The 19,493-nt window shown below is 46.5% G+C and overlaps 1 protein-coding gene across 4 annotated transcripts in view; it reads right to left on the bottom strand.

Annotated features, from left to right (window-relative positions):
- Mgll (monoglyceride lipase) overlaps positions 1-19,493 on the bottom strand; it is a 123,728-nt gene that overhangs the window by 28,318 nt on the left and 75,917 nt on the right. For all 4 annotated transcript variants that reach the window (XM_045152751.1, XM_045152753.1, XM_004665120.3 and 1 more), the window contains exon 4: positions 1,020-1,156. In XM_045152751.1, the coding sequence (XP_045008686.1) occupies positions 1,020-1,156 (137 nt within the window). The remainder of the gene's footprint in view (positions 1-1,019; positions 1,157-19,493) is intronic.

Raw genomic sequence — 19,493 nt, 5'->3', positions numbered from 1 at the left:
AGTTTTTTATTACATGTCTTCCCCTCTGGGTTGTAATAAAGCCAATATTTCATATAGATATAACAAAGGACCTTGTGTGCGGGATCCAATGAAACAGTAACACATTCCTTTTTCCTTTTAAGCCCCGAGCTGGCAGACCCATACCCCATCATGCTAACAAGCTTAATATGAGTTGATTTTTTTCCTCTGAGTGTGTGGGGGTGGGGTGGGGGGGATAATCCAACCATAATAGTAGGAGGCTATACTTTTGGCCTGATTCTGTAAAGATGTCAGAAATTTAGGTTCCAGAAGAATGTTCAGTGAATGTGAATAAGACAGAGGAGGCAGGCTCTGCCAGTACGAAGCTCAGAGGAAATTTATATCAAGGTCTGTGATCTTGCGAACCTTTACAGAGGCTGAACAGGTAACAGAATGTAGAAACTAGCCAGGTAAGGAGGAAGTGCTCAGGGAATCCTATCCTGGTTAGAAGCAGTTCCCAGAGCTCTGTCCATCTGCTAGGCAGCGAAAAGCTAGAAAGCGAAAAGGAAGGGGTGGCCAAGGACTATTGGTATAGGACCATGATCCAAGATTAAAGTTATTAAATTCTTTCTTAGATTGCATTGATTTCGAAGGTGGAAGGAATCTGAATCCTTTCAGGATCGCTCCCTGCCCCTGGCTGTCACTGGCAAGGTACAGCACTAAAACACACACCCAGGCTGGGAACATTCCATGGTCTCAATGGTCTCTCTTTGGAGCCCATTCCTCCTCTAAGTAGTGGCTTAGAGGCCCAACTATGAAAATACAGTGAGGGGACAAGTGACACTGATGTCCTGTGGGGCCCTCCAGTCCGGACCAGGCAGAGTGGGCAGCACCTTAACCACTTGGTGGACTCTAGGCCCTGGCTCAATTCCTAAAAACCAGGTGGCATGGGACTCCACATGCATTGTGTACAAAGGATCATGCCACCCAGGCAGAGGGGAAGCCAGGTGGCCCTCTGGGGACCAGATTTGCTTTGAACTGTGTCTTTGTGGCCCGCTTACCATGGAGTGGCCCAGAAGGAAGACAGGGAGCCTGGGGTGTTCCTTCTGAATGGTATCCACATGCTGTAGCACATCCCTGACGAAAACGTGGAAGTCTGACACTACCATCCTCTCCCCTTCACTCTGCCCGTGGCCAACTGGAAAGGAATGGAAAAAAGAGCAGCAGCGTCATTCACGAGTGCCACACACATCATCCCATTGAACCCTTCCCAATCACTGCACAATAATGGGATTACCCTTTCCCTTGTAAAGATTAGAGGCACAGAATGGGTAAGGAACTTGCCCAAGGGCATATATCTAGGAAGGGTACCCTGGTGTAAATAGTATACTAGGTTGCCATCCTTGGGGGTAGTTTTTTGTTTTTTCTTTCTTTTTTTTCTTTCTTCTTCTTCTTTTTTTTTTTTTTTTTTTTTTTTTGCAAGCAGAGAGGTAGTGAGGAGACAGACACAGAAAGAATGGGTGCACCAGAGCCTCTAGTCACTGCAAATGAACTCTAGTTGCATGTGCCCCCTTGTGCATCTGGCTTACATGGGTCCTGGGGAATTGAACCTGGGTCCTTTGGCTTCACAGGCAAGCGCCTTAATTGCTAAGCCATCTCTCTAGTCTGGGGGTAGTTTTTAAAGAAAGTGTGTCTTCCTCAGTCCCCAGCTCCTCATAGCTGGGCTTCACTGGCAGCCCTCAGCCAAGGGAGGCACTGTGTTTTGTTCCTTCACTGTAGTGTCAGGTAGAGATCATGTGACAAACACAAAATCAAACAGGACAGTCAAGGGTGAGGGCAGACATCTTCTCCATGAGGGTCACATTCTGTCCCTTTGGGATTTGTTAATCTGTCACCTGTTTGTGTAGCTCATTTCCCTTTTGTCCTTTGCATAGGGTTCCCCCCACCTCTTTCCCTCGGAGAAGGATGTCAGTCGCTATAGAAACAACTGCTGGCAGCTTCAGGGATGTTTGAAAGCTGCCAGGTGGACTGGCTTCCAGAGGATGGGCCAGCACAGGAGGCTGTGGCTGCATCAGGCTGCCATGGGCTGGTGCTACCTATTATGAAGTCTTAATCACCTGGAACTGACCTACTGCCCCGATTCCAGCACAGAAGCACTCCTGTTGTCAGACCCCAAACTCCTGTGTGTCACTGGTGTGTCCCCCTTGCACCCTCACTCTCCCAGCTGCTCAGCCACCTGTCTCTCTGCCTGTGACCCTGGCTAGCTGTTTCACCACCCTTAGAGCAAAATCTCCATGTGTTCTGCCTGTCTGAAATTTCTCCCCTCTTAAAATTTATTATAAACCGGGCGTGGTGGGCATGCCTTTAATCCCAGCACTCAGGAGGCAGAGGTAGGAGGATTACCATGAGTTTGAGGCCACCTGAGGTGACATAGTGAATTCCAAGTCAGCCTGAGCTAGAGTAAGACCCTACCTCAGGAAAAAAAAAAAGATATATATATGTATATATGTGTAGTAAACGTATGTGACGTAAGTTTCACCATGTTAAATATTTTTAAGCATCCAGTCCAGTGGCACTGAGGACACTCGCAGTGTTTATGAGTATTATTTCCCACCAGGATGTTTCCATATTCCCAACCCAAGTGCCACATCCATTCCTATGGGTCCTTGTGTCTCCCACTCCTATGTTGAAGTCCTCACCCCAAGTCTGTGATTGTGTTTGGAGCTGGGGACTTTAAAAAGTGGTTAATTTATAATTACCTAAACCAATGTGACTAACCTTATAAAAGGAGAAATTTTGGACGTGAACAAAAGGGACCGCCATGTTCCAAAAAGGGATAGCCACAGAGAAGACAAGCCAAGGAGGAAGGCCTCAGGAGACACCAGCCCTGACCAGGCCTTGACCTTGGGAAAAGACATTATCTGTTGATTAAGCCACACAGTCTGTGGTGTGTTTTATAGCAACCCCAGCAGACAGTAAACCCATTACCACTGGCTCTCTATCCCTCCCCATCTCCTGCAGCCAATATCTAGGAACCTCACGGGAGGGGAACCACAATGACATTTGTCCTTTTTGTCTGGCATATGTCACTCTGCATCATGTCCTTGGGGGTTCATCCATGTTGTCCCCTGTATGGAGATTTTATTCTGAATAGCTGGCAAGTTTGTTGCAGGGTAGACCACATGTTCCTCCTCCATCCTCTCCATGGCACTGACTTTTTTTTTTTTTGCCTGTCCTGCTGACTGGGTTGCTGAGAACATGGCATGTGCAGCCTCTCATGTTCTGGCTTTCCCCTCCTGGGTCTATACTCACAGTGAAACTGTGGCACTGTGAGAGACCCCTCGGGTGACTCTGTAGAGGTATGTCCCCTTGAGGAGGTCTTGGCTCAGCCCAGCCCCTCAGCAGGTAGCTGTGCCTCTGCACCAGGTTCCTTGAGCACAGGAAAACAGGGACATTGGTACCAAGCAATGCCATGACCTCTTCTCACATAATTGGTTCACAACACAGACCAGACCAGGCCTCTCATCCAAGTGGTCCACACCAGCAGGAGACTTTGGGGCTCTAGGCATCTGTCATGTCTCCAAGCAGTGGAAGCCACCCTTCTCTTTTCAAAAAGCACGGATCCTCCAACATGGCCCCCTCCCTCTCTCCTGCCAGAGCCTCCTCGAAGGTTTCTTTCAGCTGCAATTTATATCTTCCTGGTTCTGGTTCCTTCCAGCCCACTCCTCCACTACTGTATCCAGCAATGCCTTTTGCTACCTTCTCCTGTAATGCCTTCCCCAAACCCCCTCTCCACCTGTCAGATGGAGAACTCAGAGGCTCCCTCTGGAACATTCTCTTCCAGCTCTGGGCTCTCCTTGTTGACCTTGTCACTAGGCATCTGTGAAATTCAGCTTCTTTGGTTCTCTTCTTTCCTATTTTGTGTTTTTGCTGTTGTTATTATTAATTATTAGAGATTGAGCTCAGGGCTGTGTGCATGCTAGGCAAACACTCTACTGCTGAACTACATCCCTAGCTCTCTTTTTAGTTTTTATTTTTTACAAAGTTGTCCAGGATAGCCCAAGCAGGCCTTGAATTTGGAATCCTCCTGCTTCTGCCTCCCAGGTAGCTGAAATAATAGTCCTTTATCACCAAGCCTGTCTCTTTTTGTGTTTTCTTTGTCTCTTTCCCTGGGCTGGCCTCTGTGCTTTATTCTTTCACTTTTAATTTTAAAAGATGTACTTTTTTCTGAAATATTTTGTTTATTTTTATTTATTTATTTGAAAGCAACAGAGAGAAAGAGGCAGAGAGAGAGAGAGAGAGAGAGAGAGAGAGAGAGAGAGAGAGAGAAAGGGAGAAAGAATGGGTGCGCCAGGGCCTCCAGCCAATGCAAACGAACTCCAGATGTGTGCACCCCCTTGTGCATCTGGCTAACGTGGGTACTGGGGAATTGAGCCTTGAACAGGGGTCCTTAGGCTTCACAGGCAAGCGCTTAACCACTGAGCCACCTCTCCAGCCTACTTTGTTTTTTGAGATAGGGTTTCACTCTAGCCCAAGATGACCTGGAATTCACTATGTTGTCTCAGGGTGGCCTCAAACTCATGGCAATCCTCCTACCTCTGCCTCCCAAGTGCTGGGATTAAAGGCGTGCACCACCACGCCCCGCTAAAAGTTGTACTTTAAAAGACCAGTTACATGATTCAAAAATTGAAACGGGTCTGGAGAGATGGCTCGGCCGTTAAAGGTGACTGCTTGCAAAGTCTGATGTCCTGGGTCCAATTCTTTAGTCCCCACATAAAACCAGATACACAAAGTGGCACATGTATCTAGAATTTGTTTGCATTGACAAGAGGTTCTGATATGTCCCTTCTCTCCCTCTTTCTTTCTCTTTCCACACTTGCAAATATTTTTTTAAAAAATCAAAGTAGTATAAAACCATGAACAGAATAGTGTCTTCCTACCTCCACCTCTTCCCCTTGAATTCTTAAGTGTCTCTTTGAAAAATGCCTAAAGATAGGAGCCCTGGTGTTAAGCACTGTCTTGCACACATGCAATGAATCTTGCCTTCATCTTGCCTGGTCACACAGCAATACAGCCGCAAGACTTTTTAGCACTGGAGATCAAGCTCCATCCAGCTGTCCCCTTAAATTTAATCACAAAAATTTCAAATGCATAAAAACACTCAGGAGTGCTGGAGGGATGGCTTTAGTGGTAAGGCACTTGCCTGCAAAGCCAAAGGACCCAGGTTCAATTCTTCAGTACCCACACAGAGCCAGATGCCCAAGATAGCACATACGTCTGGAGTTCGTCTGCAGTGGCTAGAGGCCCTACTGCACCCACTTTCTCTTTCTCCCTCAATCAATAAAATATTAGAAAACATTAATAAACTACTTCCATCATTAATCATATTCAAGGAGAAGCAGGAGAAAGATAGCTTTTTGGAGACAGTTAGGGAAGAGCCCAAGGACAACAAAGAGATGGCACGCTGCCTGCCTTGGCAGAACTGGAATTTAGCATCTGATCCAGTATCATCCAGTCTCTAGGTCATCACCCTGAATCCTCGAAACAATCAGTCTCTTCCTTACAAACCTGAGTCTGATGACAAAAAGCTGTCTCAATTCACTATCAGGAGCTTATCATGTGCTAACTGTTCCTGTCTTCAATTTTGGCAGCCTGCATATTAATGATAGTGTGTGTCTCCCCTCTCCAAGCTTGGCTGGGGGCTGGGGAGGGCTCTCATTGCCTGCCTGGGTACTTTGCTATTCATTCCTTACTTGAGCTGTTTCAGATGCCTTTTGCACTTTTTTATATGTATGATTTTCCTCAAAACTCTGGGTCTGCCACTTGGGTAGTAACTCTCTTGACTGTGTATTTTCTCGGCACCTAAATGTCCTGGCCCTGGCCTTTGGTGTTTCTTCACTCTGTTACATGTGTGATTTCTGATCTCTTGAGTCCTTCACTATTGAGCAATCCCCTCTGGTCTTTATTGGGAGTCTTTGATTCTTAGGCTTTGCCTTCGAAGTGTGGGTGTCTATACCTCTGGATGGAGATCTCTGTCCTCCCTCTCCCTTCCCAGCTCTGGCATGAGTCTTCTCCCTGGACCCTAATTTTTCCTAAATAAACCTCATAATTCATAATTTCCCTCTAAATGAATTTAATAATTCATAATTTATCCTTCTTGGTTATATTTTTCCAATTCTTTGTTAATAGACAAGGCCCAAAAGCTGGGTGGGGTTCACAAGCCCTTGCTGAGCTCCGAAATCCTGCCATCAATATCCCTACTGTCTTGACCCAAAACTCAACATTTTATTTTCAATATTTAAAAAAAATTTTTTTTCTGTATGTTTATTTACAAAGTCACTTAAAACATTTTAAAAAACATTTTAACAACTGGAAAACCTATATATGGGTAGCCACCACTGCCCTTTGCATCTAGACATGGCCTCATGCCTTTACACTGCCATTTGCATCTCTGGGAGGCAGGGATCTCTTTCCAGCTGTCCTCTACCCTCTCCCTGCCCAACACCAAGGTAAAATTCACTTCCCATTAAGTCAACCATACCAAGTAGAAATCCGGGCATTCAGTTATGTCCACAGTACCGTCCAACAGCTGCTAGTGTTGACACCTAGTTCTTGTGGTCATTCCTTACTTCCCTGAATTGTGATGTCATCCTTGAGTCCAGTCTATTTCTAGAATTTATTTATTTTCACTACTGGATATTGAACTCAAGGCCTGGCTCATGCTAAACAAATACTCATTTACCTAGTCCCTCCCTTAAAAAAAAAAATAAAACACACCATTTTTCTTTTTCTGAATTTCAAGTCAGGAGTCTTGGTAAGTTGCCCAGGCTGGCCTTGAACTCTTGATCCTCCTCCTGCCTCAGCCTCTGGAGTAGCTAGGATTACAGGCCAGCGCCCCCACACTCAACAGAGTGGAGACTGTTTCTGGATTCGGGCTCAATGCCCTGGGCTCCACTCACATGCACCCTCACTGTTGCTGGGCATTCCCAGATCTGCCTGCCCTCTGCATAACCCTGTGTTGAAAGGCCCTGGGCACTCTGCAAGCTCTCCCTTGGCCATGGGCCTTGCTCTCATGCTTCAACTCTTGCTGCCTCTCTTGGGCACACTGGTTCTGACTCTAGCCAGATCTACCCTGTCAGCCCCTGCCAGGTTCTCCCGTCTGTCTGTCCTTCAGCTCTTAGATGGCTTCTAGATCAGCTCTCCCTAAGACCCACAGCATGGCCAGTGTCCCCAAGATCCCTCCAAATCCTTCAATCTGGGCTCACATCCCATTGGTCCCCAGGCTCCTCAGTTAGCTTCCTTTGTCATGTCACCTGCAGGGGCTGATAGCTTCTCAGCAGTCTCCCAGCCTGCTGTCCCCACATGCTCCCTGTTCCAAGCCATCTGCATGTCCCCTCCTCTTCCTGACTGTGGGAGCTAGTGCTCACACTTCTCCCATTGTTTCAGAGCAGGCCTCACATTCCAGCCTGGCATTCCTGGCTTTGCTGAAGACTCCCACTGGCCCTGTGGCTTGCTAACCAGCACATTCCAAGCCACCTGCCCACAGCTCTGGTACATGCCCACTTTCCTGCCCTGACTCTGGGATCAGGAAGCCCAATGGGATTTGCCTTCCTCAGCCCTGCTCCAGGCCAGAGATAAATCTCGTTTAAACTCAAGGCCTGCTTCACTCCATGCTGAGTTACCTCAATGTAGGTGCAATTTCCCTTTCCCTTGTCACTATAGTCCTCCTTATATTGATTAGCATCCTCCCCCATTCCTTCCTCTGGCACCACCCTCCCCCATATACCAGGGTCCTTACAGCCAGGGGGACAAACAGCTCTTGTGTCCACCCCCATCAGCACTGTGCCTTGGAGAAGTCTTCAGTGGACTGAGTAGAAGAGTGCTATGAGCAATTGATGATGTCTATATGGACTTGAGGATGGGGCTCAGGATATATGAGCGATTAATGATGTCTCTGCATTGGCTTGAGGATGGGGAAGAAGAGTGCTGTGAGCAATTGGTGATGTCTGTATGGATTTGAGGATGCAGCTCATTATATATGAGAGATTAGTGATGCCTGCATGGGCTTGAGGATGGGCCAGAAGAGTACTGTGAGAACCTGGTGATGTGTGCATTAACTTGGGGATGAGGCTCCATGTTTGTGAATGATTGGTGATGTCTACATTGGCTTGGGGATGAGGCTCAGTGTGTGTGAACTTGACCCTTTCTCAAGAACAAGAACCACATGCCATTCACCTGTCTATTCCTCAGGGTTCCCAAACAAGCCTAGAAGAGGGCAGGTCTTTTTTTAAAATATATATTTTTAAATTTTATTTATCTTTTCACAATTTTTATTAACATTTTCCATGATTATAAAAAAGATCCCATGGTAATACCTTCCCCCCTGCACTTTACTCTTTGAAATTCCATTCTCCATCATATTACCTCCCCATCTCAATCACTGTACTTACATATATACAATACCAACCTATTAAGCACCCTCCTCCCTTCCTTTCTCTTCCCTTTATATCTCCTTTTTAACTTACTGGCCTCTGCTACTAAGTATTTTCCTTCTCACGCAGAAGCCCAATCATCTGTAGCTAGGATCCACATATGAGAGAGAACATGTGGCACTTGGCTTTCTGGGCCTGGGTTACCTCACTTAGTATAACCTTTCCAGACCCATCCATTTTTCTGCAAATTTCATAACTTCATTTTTCTTTACTGCTGAGTACTCCATTGTATAAATGTGCTACATCTTCATTATCCACTCATCAGTTGAGGGACATCTAGGCTGGTTCCATTTCCCAGCTATTATAAATTGAGCAGTAATAAACATGGTTGAGCACATACTTCTAAGGAAATGAGATGAATCCTTAGGATATATGCCTAGGAGTGCTATAGCTGGGTCATATGGTAGATCAATCTTTAGCTGTTTTAGGAACCTCCACACTGATTTCCACAATGGCTGGACCAGATTGCCTTTCCACCAGCAGTGTAGAAGGGTTCCTCTTTTTCCACATCCCTGCCAACATTTATGATCATTTGTTTTCATGATGGTGGCCAATCTGACAGGAGTGAGAAGGAATCTCAATGTAGTTTTAATCTGCATGTCCCTGATGACTAGTGACGTAGAACATTGTTTAGATGCTTATATGCCATTCGTATTTCTTCCTTTGAGAATGCTCTATTTAGCTCCATAGCCCATTTTTTGATTGGCTTATTTGATTCCTTATTATATAACTTTTTGAGTTCTTTGTATATAATTTTGTTTGTTTACTTATTTATTTGAGAGTAACAGACAGAGTGAGAAAGAGGCAGAGAGGGAGAGAGAAAGAGAGAGAATGGGCGCTCCAGGGCCTCTGGCCACTGCAAACGAACTCCAGACGTGAGCGCCCCCCTGTGCATCTGGTTAACGTGGGTCCTGGGGAATCAAGCCTCGAACCGGGGTCCTTAGGCTTCACAGGCAAGTGCTTAACTGCTAAGCCATCTCTCCAGCCCAAGGGCAGGTCTTTAACAGATGTCTGTTGAAATGCACTGTAGGAATAGTTCCATAATAGCCATTTACCTGAGGGGCTCCACCTCATTACTCTAGCCACAGTGAGGCTGTGTTTCCATTATCCCCACCCCCCCAACAAGGTTGGTCAAGCAGCTGTCCTATACTCTGAAGAGAATTCCTCTCATTATGTTTAAAGAAAACCCTGCTCCATAGATGAATCCAACATATTGTATTTATCTTATTCTGTCCACATACTAACAATGTTTGTTATTATTAGTTATTAAGAGGTGGGGGGATGTCTTACTACATTTGTTGTCCAGGCTGCCCTAGGACTCCTGAGGTCCAGGGATCTTAAGTAGCTGGGGCTACAGTATGGCCACCACTTGGGGCTCCACCACCATGGGTTTTATTTTTGTTGTTATTGTTTTTTTTTTTTTTTTTTTTTGAGTCAAGGTCTCACTCTAGTTCAGGCTGACCTGGAACTCACTCTGTAACCTCAGGCTGGCCACAAACTCCCAGACAAAGAGATATTCCTATCTAAGCCTCCCAAGTGCTGGAATCAAAGGTGTGGGTCACCACACCTGACTACCACCATAGTTTTTATTTTCTGTATTTTCATGTTGTGCTGGTTCGGCCTGGGTTAGTTGTTCCTTGGGAGAAGTAGCAACCGCCCGTGAGCTGCCTTCAAAGGCAGTGCCAGCCTCAGGAGTCCACACCCACAGCCACCTTCTTTATCAAGCCTCTAGCTGGGTCTGTCTTATCTTAGTCATGCCCAGCAGGAGCTAATTAAGGACAGCTCCACACCCTGGAGTCCTGAAGCTATTTGAACCGCCCATCCTAATCCTGCTGCCCTCCTGGCTGAGTCCTTCCAGTGGAAGCCACAGAGAAAGCTCTCCCGGTTGGTTCTTCTCGCTGCTGCTGCCTGGGCCATCTGGTGCTCCCCCATGGTGCTCTGCATGGTGTGCCAAGTTCTGTGAGCAGGTCAACTTCTTTTACCCCCATCTCACCATCATTTTTATGTCTGCTCACCTTAGCCTATGGGTACCCTTCAAGCCTCTGGCAGGACTGGAATGTGACTCAGTGGTGGGACACTTTCCTAACATGAGTGAGGCTGGGTTTTATCATCTGCACTGTAAAAGCCATCAACCACCCTTCCCCATACTCTAACACTATAACTGCTACAAAGTAAGTGCCTAATAATTCCTTTCTGTTCTATTAACAGGAGTTTGTCTCCCACAAACTATTTCTTTCTTTTTTTAACTCTTTTTATTTATTTATTTGAGAGATACAGAGAGAAAGAGGCAGATATAGAGAAAATGGGTGTGCCAGGACCTCCAGCCACTGCAAAGAAACTCCAGATGAATGTACCCCCTTGTGAATCTGGCTTACATGGGTTCTGGGGAATCGAACCGGGGTCCTTAGGCTTTGTAGGCAAATGCCTTAACCGCTAAGCAATTTCCCCAGCCCCTTCCACAATTTCTATCTGAACTATTTTCCATGTCCGCATGCAAGAGTAAGTTCACCCTGGAGGGAGGTAGCCAGAAAACTGATGTACCTGTCTGACTGCGGCACCCTACCTCCCTCTTCTTGGTAAAGCAGTTCTACTCAGCATTCACGTTTTCACAGGAGGAAAACCTGGTAAAAGAGCTTAGCATGGAAAAAAAAATCAACCACTCCAGCAGCAGTAATAGCACCTGTGGTTTGTGTGGGAGTCTAGAATTCACTAAGCACTTTCCCAGAGTTCATGTCACTCTAGCCTCCTGAAATTGTGAGTGAGGAACTTTTTTTCCCTTTCTTTCCATATGCTAGCTTAGAAAACTGACCCTGGGAAACTAAGCACAGAGCTTTGCCCCTGGCTCATGGCTGGACAGGGACGTGAGCATCAGGGCTGAGCTGCCAAGCTCACGGCTCAGGGGAAACCAAGCATGAAGCAGTATTTAGGGGTGCTGGGGATAGAACCTAGGACCTTGTTCATGTGAAGCAAGCACTCTACTAATTGAGCTACATCCCCAGCCCTTTATTTAGTTTTAGTTTTTTTTAATTTATTTTTATTTATTTATTTGAGAGCGACAAACAGAGACAGAGAAAGAGGCAGATAGAGAGAGAATGGGCACGCCAGGGCTTTCAGCCACTGCAAATGAATTCTAGAAGCATGCACCTCCTTGTGCATCTGGTTTATGTGGGTCCTGGGGAATCGAGCCTTGAACTGGGGTCCTTAGACTTCACAGGCAAGCGCTTAACCTCTAAGGCATCTCTCCAGCCTTTTTTTTTTTTTTTTCTTTTTGAGGTAGGGTCTCACTCTAGCCCAGGCTGACCTGGAATTCCACTATGTAGTCTTGGGCTGAGCTCAAACTCAGTGATCCTCCTACCTCTGCCTCCCAAGTGCTGGGATTAAAGGTGTGCACCACCATGACTGGCTCCTTTACTTTTGAAACAGAATCTCATGAAGTTGCCCAGGAAGGTCTTGAACTTTCAATCCTACTTCAGCTTCCTGAGGAGTAGGGTTTATAGGCCCTCACCACTGGCCAGGCCTAACAATGTTAGCAAAAAGCCCTTCTTAGGTAGAAATTCTGCTGAGAAAGGATATCCTTGACACCATCCTGATATGTCCCCAGCCCACGAACAATGCCTGGCACAAGACTTGAGGCCACGTCCTGGGAGGGAGCTGGATGGCCACCTAACGCACAGATGGCTCGTCCCCCTCTACAAGGCTACGTTCCCCAGGAGCTGTAGATGTGTACCTAGGGAAGCCACCCAAAACACCCTTGGGGCCTCTGCATATTTCCATGGGTCCCTGTGGGGGCAGAGAAACAAGGAGAAGACTGACACTGGAATGAACCACAGCCAACTGGAGACCTCGTGTCTGTGATCCCAGGGGTGCAACGTGCCTCAGAGTGCAAGTGGGCATCTGTCAGATACCCTAAGTAGATGTCAGTGGATGCAGCTGTCTGCCCAAGGTGGAGGAAACCCACATGGCAGAAGAGGAAGGGGGGAGTGGTCTGGGACAGGGTAGATGAAGGTCCTGGGGGAGGGGGAGGTTGCAGCCTTGGACTGTGGTGAGGATGCAGGCCTCCACCCCAGAGACGAGGCCAGGGAGGATCTTAGGCATGAGACTGCACTTGTACTGTTTAAAGAAATTGGCCTCTTTTTCTTTCTCCACAAGATCATCACAGAAAAATCTCATGCCAGTGTTCACCAACTGCCCACGCTTCCCTGAGGAGAAAGAACACTGAGGCCGCTAGGCTTCAGCGGCAGCTCTGCCTCTGATGAGGGGACCGTCTCAGGGGTGGGCGCTGCACCTGGATGACTGGGGTGGGGACACAGCCAGACAAGACACCCCAAGAAAAGGCAGTTAGGAGGTTGCAGAGACACTGGCTTTCCTTTTGTTCCCAGTCCACTGACAAAGAGTGCAGTCACCCAGCTGGCCCTCAAGCTCTTATCCCAGGACATCATCACCCTGGGCTTCCCTGCTCAAGAGGATGCTGAGGCCAGGAGGCCACCCTATGGAGCCAGACTTGATCCACACTTTTCACCCCTGAGTCGCCTGCTTGACCACAAAGCCTACCCTGAAACTTTGCCCGGGTCTTACTTACATGATCAGAGAAAAGACCTGTCATATGTGAAGAAAAATAGACATGGGCCTCACCCACTTCCCCTCGGGGTCTGCAGCTGCTCCAGCTTTGATCCCTGGCTCTGAACCCACCACTGTCTGCACAAGCAGAAGTGTCTCCTCGTATTTCACCTCTGCTCCTCTGTAGGTGACCATCAGACTCTGCAAACAAAGTGGCCCTGGCTCCATCTGCCACAGAAACCAGCTCTAGGGACAGATGGAAGGGCTGATGGCGAGACAGGCTTTAATCTTGGTTTTGGCCCAACTGGACCTTGCCTAGTAGAGAGATCCATGGTGCCATGGCTCCCTACCAAGCTGTCATCTTTCTGTGTCAGCTAGGCCCAGGTACCCTACCTGTGTTTCTCAGGGGGTCTTCCTGTGGTGAGGTGCACAGGGCTGGGATAGAGCTGAGCTCTTGAGGGCTGGCCTTGGCTCTCTGAGGGGACATTTGGCTGTTAAGGTGACACTTCTTGCCCTCACAGTTTTGGTTTGAGTCCTATGTTGCCGGCCAGCCCACAAGCAAACACCAGAAGGGAGGAATTCCATAGCATGTGTGGTTGGGCCAGGAAGACAGATGATCACTGTGGAGCCTCTGGCCCTGAGAACTATAGGACAGAAGTCCGGTGAGGAATCTTGGCTCCCTCAAACCAAAGGACAATAAAGTTCATTGTCCATTAGTATCATCATGGAAAAAAAAAAAAAAAAGAAAACAGAAACATTGCTTGAGCAGCAAGGAGGAGGGGGTGTCACAGACTTACATGACTTATACCCACTCTGGAAACACATGGCATCTTGTAAACTTGAATCTCCATGACTTACAACCTGATGAATCCCTTCAAGGTTTGCATCCAAGAAATTTCCCAGACATAGGGTGTAAGAATAATTCACAGCCTGCTGTGGTCACTGGGACATGTAGGCGTCACAGCAAAATGATGATCAGACAATGGGGAGAAACAGATCAAGGAAAGCTACATATAGCAACATGGTGGGGGGCATCTCAGACACAAAACATAAGGGGGGGGGAAGCCAGTCATAGAAGCCAGCAGAAGACAACACCTTATAATATTAAAAAAATAAAGCTAAAACAAAGAGCATGTTGCTTAGAGACCCACATCTGTGTGCAAACCCATGTGTAAGTAGACTCATGCTGGCCTGTGGAGGCCCACACTTCTACAGAGATACCTGTGTGCAGACCCATGCCTGTGTAGAGACCCACACCTGTGTGCAGACCCACACTAGTGTTCAAACCCACATCTATATGAAAAAAAAAATCACTAATAAAACCAGGAAGGGAACAAAAATAAACTTCTCAAGATAGTAACTCCCCCTCTATCAAGTAGGGAGACATTTATGGACATGTCATAACGTTGCTGGGGAGCCAGGCATGGTGGCACTTGCCTGTGATCCCAGCAATCGGGAGGCTGAGATTCAGGACAACTGCAGAGTTTAAGGCCAGCCTGGGCTACATACAGTGAAATCTTATCTCAACACAGAACAAACACAATCTCAGAACAATGCAGGGCAGACCCTCGTTGGTGCCAGGTTCTGACCCTTTATATAGCTGCAGTTCCTACACTATGCTGGTGTCCAGCCTTCTTCCCTACAACAATGCCCTCCCTATCTCTGGCCTGCACTTCAAATGCAAGAAGGATTTTTGCTGTCTTAGCTCTCCAAAGAGGGAATGCGGGCTCATCCTAAATTCCCCTCAGGGCTTTCTCATTGCTTGACAACCCAGCTTCCTTCCTTCAAATGAACAATTCTCAAACTGATCTTGGATGGACCATTATGGTTGCTATTTTTTAAAAATATTTTATTTATTAGAGAGAAAGAGGCAGGGGAGGGTCAGGGCCTCAGCCACTGCAAATGAACTCCAGCTGCATGTGCCTTCTATGCATCTGGCTTACGTGGGTCCTGGAGAATCAAACCAGGATCCTTTGGCTTTGCAGGCAAACACCTTAACCGCTAAGCCATCTCTCCAGCCCCAGTTGCTCTTTTTTTCCCCCCAACATCATTATACAAAAGCCTTATCAGATGTGTTATGCTCTACATGAAATTGAACTCACGTTCCCTGACAGTAGTAAAAAATAACACTAGTTCCCAACTGGTGCTAACATGGTTGTTTGGAATTTAGGGCTGTGAAATATGAATACAGAAATGAGAAATTAACATAGACACTTGAGCCAGGTGTGGTAGTATACACTTGCAATCTCAGCATTTGGGAGGCAGAAGCAGGAGAAGCATTTCAAGTTCAAGGACAGCCTGAGCTACAGTATGAAACCTTGCCTCAAAAAACAAAATACAGAAACTGAGGCCCATAAGCCCAACCTCCTTGGATGGCTAATAACCTGTATAAAGTGCTCAGAACTTGATGGAGAGGATTAAAAACAAACCACTGGGGCTAGAGAGATGGCTCGGTGGTAAAAGTACTTGCCAGCAAAGCCTAAGGATCTGGGTTTAATTCCCCAGTACCCATGTAAGCCAGATGCACAAGGTGGAGCATGTCTCTGGAGTTCGTGTGCAGTGGCTAGAGGTCCTGGTGCACCCATCTCCCTTTTTTCTCTCAAATAAATAAATAAGTAAATAAATAAAACATTAAGAAAAACCTCCTTGACCAAGCAGAAATGATTACATGCTTTTAGCCTGGGTCTCATTCAGTGGCTAGCTAACATGAATGGCCCAGGCAGACCTCTGAGATACAATGCAGAAGGAAAAAAGCTCAAATTTCTGAGTGCTGATGCCTGGAGAGCTGCCCACATGCTTTTAAAAACCCAGAAAATAATGGTACATGTTTTCTATGGATTCATATATCATATACTTAAAAGCACAAAGAAGGCTCTGGAAGTTTGCACTCAATGGTCATGACAGTGATTTGATATTTTCTGGAACTGGAAAGAAAACCCAGGGCCTTGCACATGCGAGGTAAGTACTGAACCATTGAGCACACACCAGACCCTTTTATCACTTTATTTATTTTAATTTTTTTTTGAGGTACAGTCTCACTCTAGCTCAGGCTGACCTGGAATTCACTATGAAGTCTCAGGGTGGCCTTGAACTCACAGTGATTCTCCTACCTCTGCCTCCCAAGTTCTGAGATTAAAGGCATGCACCACCACACCTGGCCTTATTTTAATATTTATTTATTTATTTGAGAGAGAGAAATAGGCAGGGAGAGAGAGAGAGAATAGGAATGCCAGGGCCTCTAGCCACTGCAAACAAACTCCAGATATGTGTACCCCCTTGTGCATCTGGCTTACTTGGGTCCTGGGGAATTGAACCTGGGTCCTTTGGCTTTGCAGGCACTCACTTGAACCTCTAAGCCATCTCTCCAGCCCTTTTCCCTTTATTTATTGAGACAGGGGCTTGATAAATTACCCAAGCTGGCCTAGAATCACTGAGTAACCCAGCTGGCCTTGAATTTACAATCCTCTTGCCTTGGCCTCATAAATTGCTAGGATTACAGGCCTATGACACCAGATCCCACTGAAGGTTATCTTTAGGAGGGCTTAGAGGACAATGGTAATGACATCAGAAATGATGCCACTTCCTTTCTTTGATGTAATGTAGACGATGCAGGTGTGGAGGTTAGCAACATGTTTTTTTGAGGTTTCTAAGGCCCTGGAAACTCACCTGCTCTGCAGACATGTGGTCAGCCTCAGCTCACCTGCCTGCTGGTATGCCAGCCAGTATTTAGGTGCAGGACATGGATACTAAGAGTAATAAAAACAGGCATGGCCCAGGCAACAGAATGAATGGCATCTTTCAAGCTCACAACTTCCAGGGTCACCAGCAAAGGAGGGATCACTGGGTTTCACCACATTCTTCTTGGCATTGGGAGTCACCATCTAAAGACATCTTTGCTTATTGAATAGTAGATGGCAAAACAAATTTCATTCTTGCCCTTATGATAATTGGTTGACGCTGGGTCTGAAGAGAATGTGGTTCAAGTTACATAGTGTGATGGTTTTTGTTCATTGTTAACTTGACAGGGTCTAGAAACATCTAGATTATGTCAGCCTTTGGGGATGCCTGTAAGGGATTATCTTGATTAAATTAATGGAGGTGAGCAGATCTATCTTAACTTTGGGCAGCACCATTCCATGAGCTAGACTTGGAACTATATAAACAGGAAGCCGGAGCCAGGTGTGGTGGCATACACCTTTAATCCCAGCACTCAGTAGGCAGAGGTAGGAGGATCGCCATGAGTACGAGGCCACCCTGAGACTACATAGTGACTTCCAGGTCAGTGTGGGCCAGAATGAGACCCTACCTTGAAAAAAAAAGGGGGGTGGAGGCAGAAAGAGGAGGATCACCAGGAGTTTGATGCCACCCTGAGATTACATAGTGAAGTTCAGGTCAGCCTGGGCTAGAGTGAAAAATCAAAAAAAGAAAACAAAGAAGAGAGAGAGGGAGAGCTGGTTGAGCCCCGTATTCATCATTCTCTGCTTCCTCACTGTGGACTGAGGACTGAATGTGACCGGCTGCTTTAGGCGCCTGTCACCATGCCTTCCCCACCGTGATGGATTGTAACCTGGAACTGTGAACTAAAACAATAAATCCTTCTTCTCTTAAGCTGATTTTTTTTCAGATATTTTAATCCCAGAAATGAGAAAGTATCTGATGCATATGGGTCTCTTTCTTTTCCTTGTCATCCCTAGGACTGGGAATTGAACCTGAGGCCTCATACGTGCGAGGCAGGTACTCTACCAATGAGCCTCTCCTACCCCCCCTTTTTTTCTAGATATGGACTTTTTCTAATCCAGAGATCCTCCTACCACAGCGTCCCTCAAGTGCTGGGAGTAAAGGCACGCACCTTCACACCTGCCCTTTCTCCTTTTTTTTTAAGAAAATATATTATTATTTATTTATTTGACAAAGAAAGAGAGGGAGAGAGAGAATAGGTATGCCAGGGCCTCCAGCCACTGCAAATGAACTCCAGATGTGTGCAGCCCCTTGTGCATCTGGCTAATGTGGGTCCTGGTGAATTGAACCTAAGTCCGTTGGCTTTGTAGGAAAATGCCTTAACTGCTAAGACATCCCTCTAGCCCCTCCTTTTAAAAAAAAAAATATTCATTTATTTGCAAAGAGAGAGAGAGAGATTGAGAATAGCCACAGCAGGGCCTCCAGCCACTGCAAACAAACTCCAGACACATGCCTCTTTGTGCATCTGGCTTTATGTGGGTACTGGGGAATCAAACCCAGGTATGTCAGTTAGGCTTTACAGGCAAGTGTCTTGCTCACTGAGCCATCTCCTCAATCCCTCCTCCTCCTTTTTTTTGAGGCAGTCTCACTAAGTTGTCCAGGCTGGCTTGTAACTCACTCTGTAACCTGCAAAGGCCTGAACTTATGGTCCTATCTCAGTCTTCCAAACAGCTGAATTACAGGCCTGTACCATGAGGTCTCCATCTTCCTCCTTTCTTGAGAGAGTCTTGCTATGTAGTCCAAGTTTGCCTTGGATTTGTGATACTCCTGATTCAGTTTCTTGAGTGCTATGAGTACAGGTGTTTGCCCCCATCTCTGGTGTTTGCTCTTTCTTTCTTCTCCTTTCCTTTTTGGGGTTCTGAGGATCAAGCTCTTACACACTAGGCAAGTGCTCTGCCACTGAGCTTCCTCCCTAGCACTTCACTTCCCTCTTTTTTAGGTGAGGAAGGAGCCCCAGAACAAATACATGTAATCCAAACGATGGATCATAACAAAGCTGGGCCTGGGCCATTTCCTATGGACTTCCTGTTGCAGGCAGATCCAAGCAGCCACAGTGAGCCACAGAAAATGCTCCTCAAATGGGCTGCCTACATATCAAGAACACTTCCAGTTTCAGCAGATGACTGTTCTGATTTCAGCCTTAACCTCAGCGCTTTATTAAAATGAAGCTGTAGCCCCATGTTTTTTTTTTTTTGTGTTTTTTTTTTTTTTTGAGGTAGGGTCTCACTCTAGCTCAGGCTGACCTGGAATTCACTATGTAGTCTCAGGGTGGCCTTGAACTCATGGCAACCCCCTCCTACTTGTGCCTACCAAGTGCTGGGATTAAAGGCGTGTGCCACAATGGCCAGCTGTAGCCCTGTGGTTTTAAAAATATTTTTATTTAGTTATGTGCAAACAGAGAGAGAAGGGGGGGAGGGAGAGAAGAGACACACATGGAGAGAATAGGCATGCCAGAACCTCTGGCCACTGCAAACAAACTCCAGATGCATGTGTCACTGTGAATCTGGCTTTATGTGGGTACTGGGGAACTGAACCCAGGTCATTAGGCTTTGCTAGCAAGTGCCTTAACTGCTGATTCATCTCTAGCCCAAACCCCATGTTTTCCTCCATCTTTATGTGGCACTTTGATTAAGCTTTTAAGAATTGGATAGCAAGTTTCCAACAAAGCTTCCTGGAAGGTCTGGAATATCTTCTGTCCTGCAACACAGCAGAAACTTCGTGTGCACAGGCAGGACATGGTATGATACA

The sequence above is a fragment of the Jaculus jaculus genome, chromosome 6 (genome assembly GCF_020740685.1).
Source record: "Jaculus jaculus isolate mJacJac1 chromosome 6, mJacJac1.mat.Y.cur, whole genome shotgun sequence".
Lineage (NCBI taxonomy): Eukaryota > Metazoa > Chordata > Mammalia > Rodentia > Dipodidae > Jaculus > Jaculus jaculus.
This window is presented reverse-complemented; position numbering and strand designations above follow the sequence as displayed.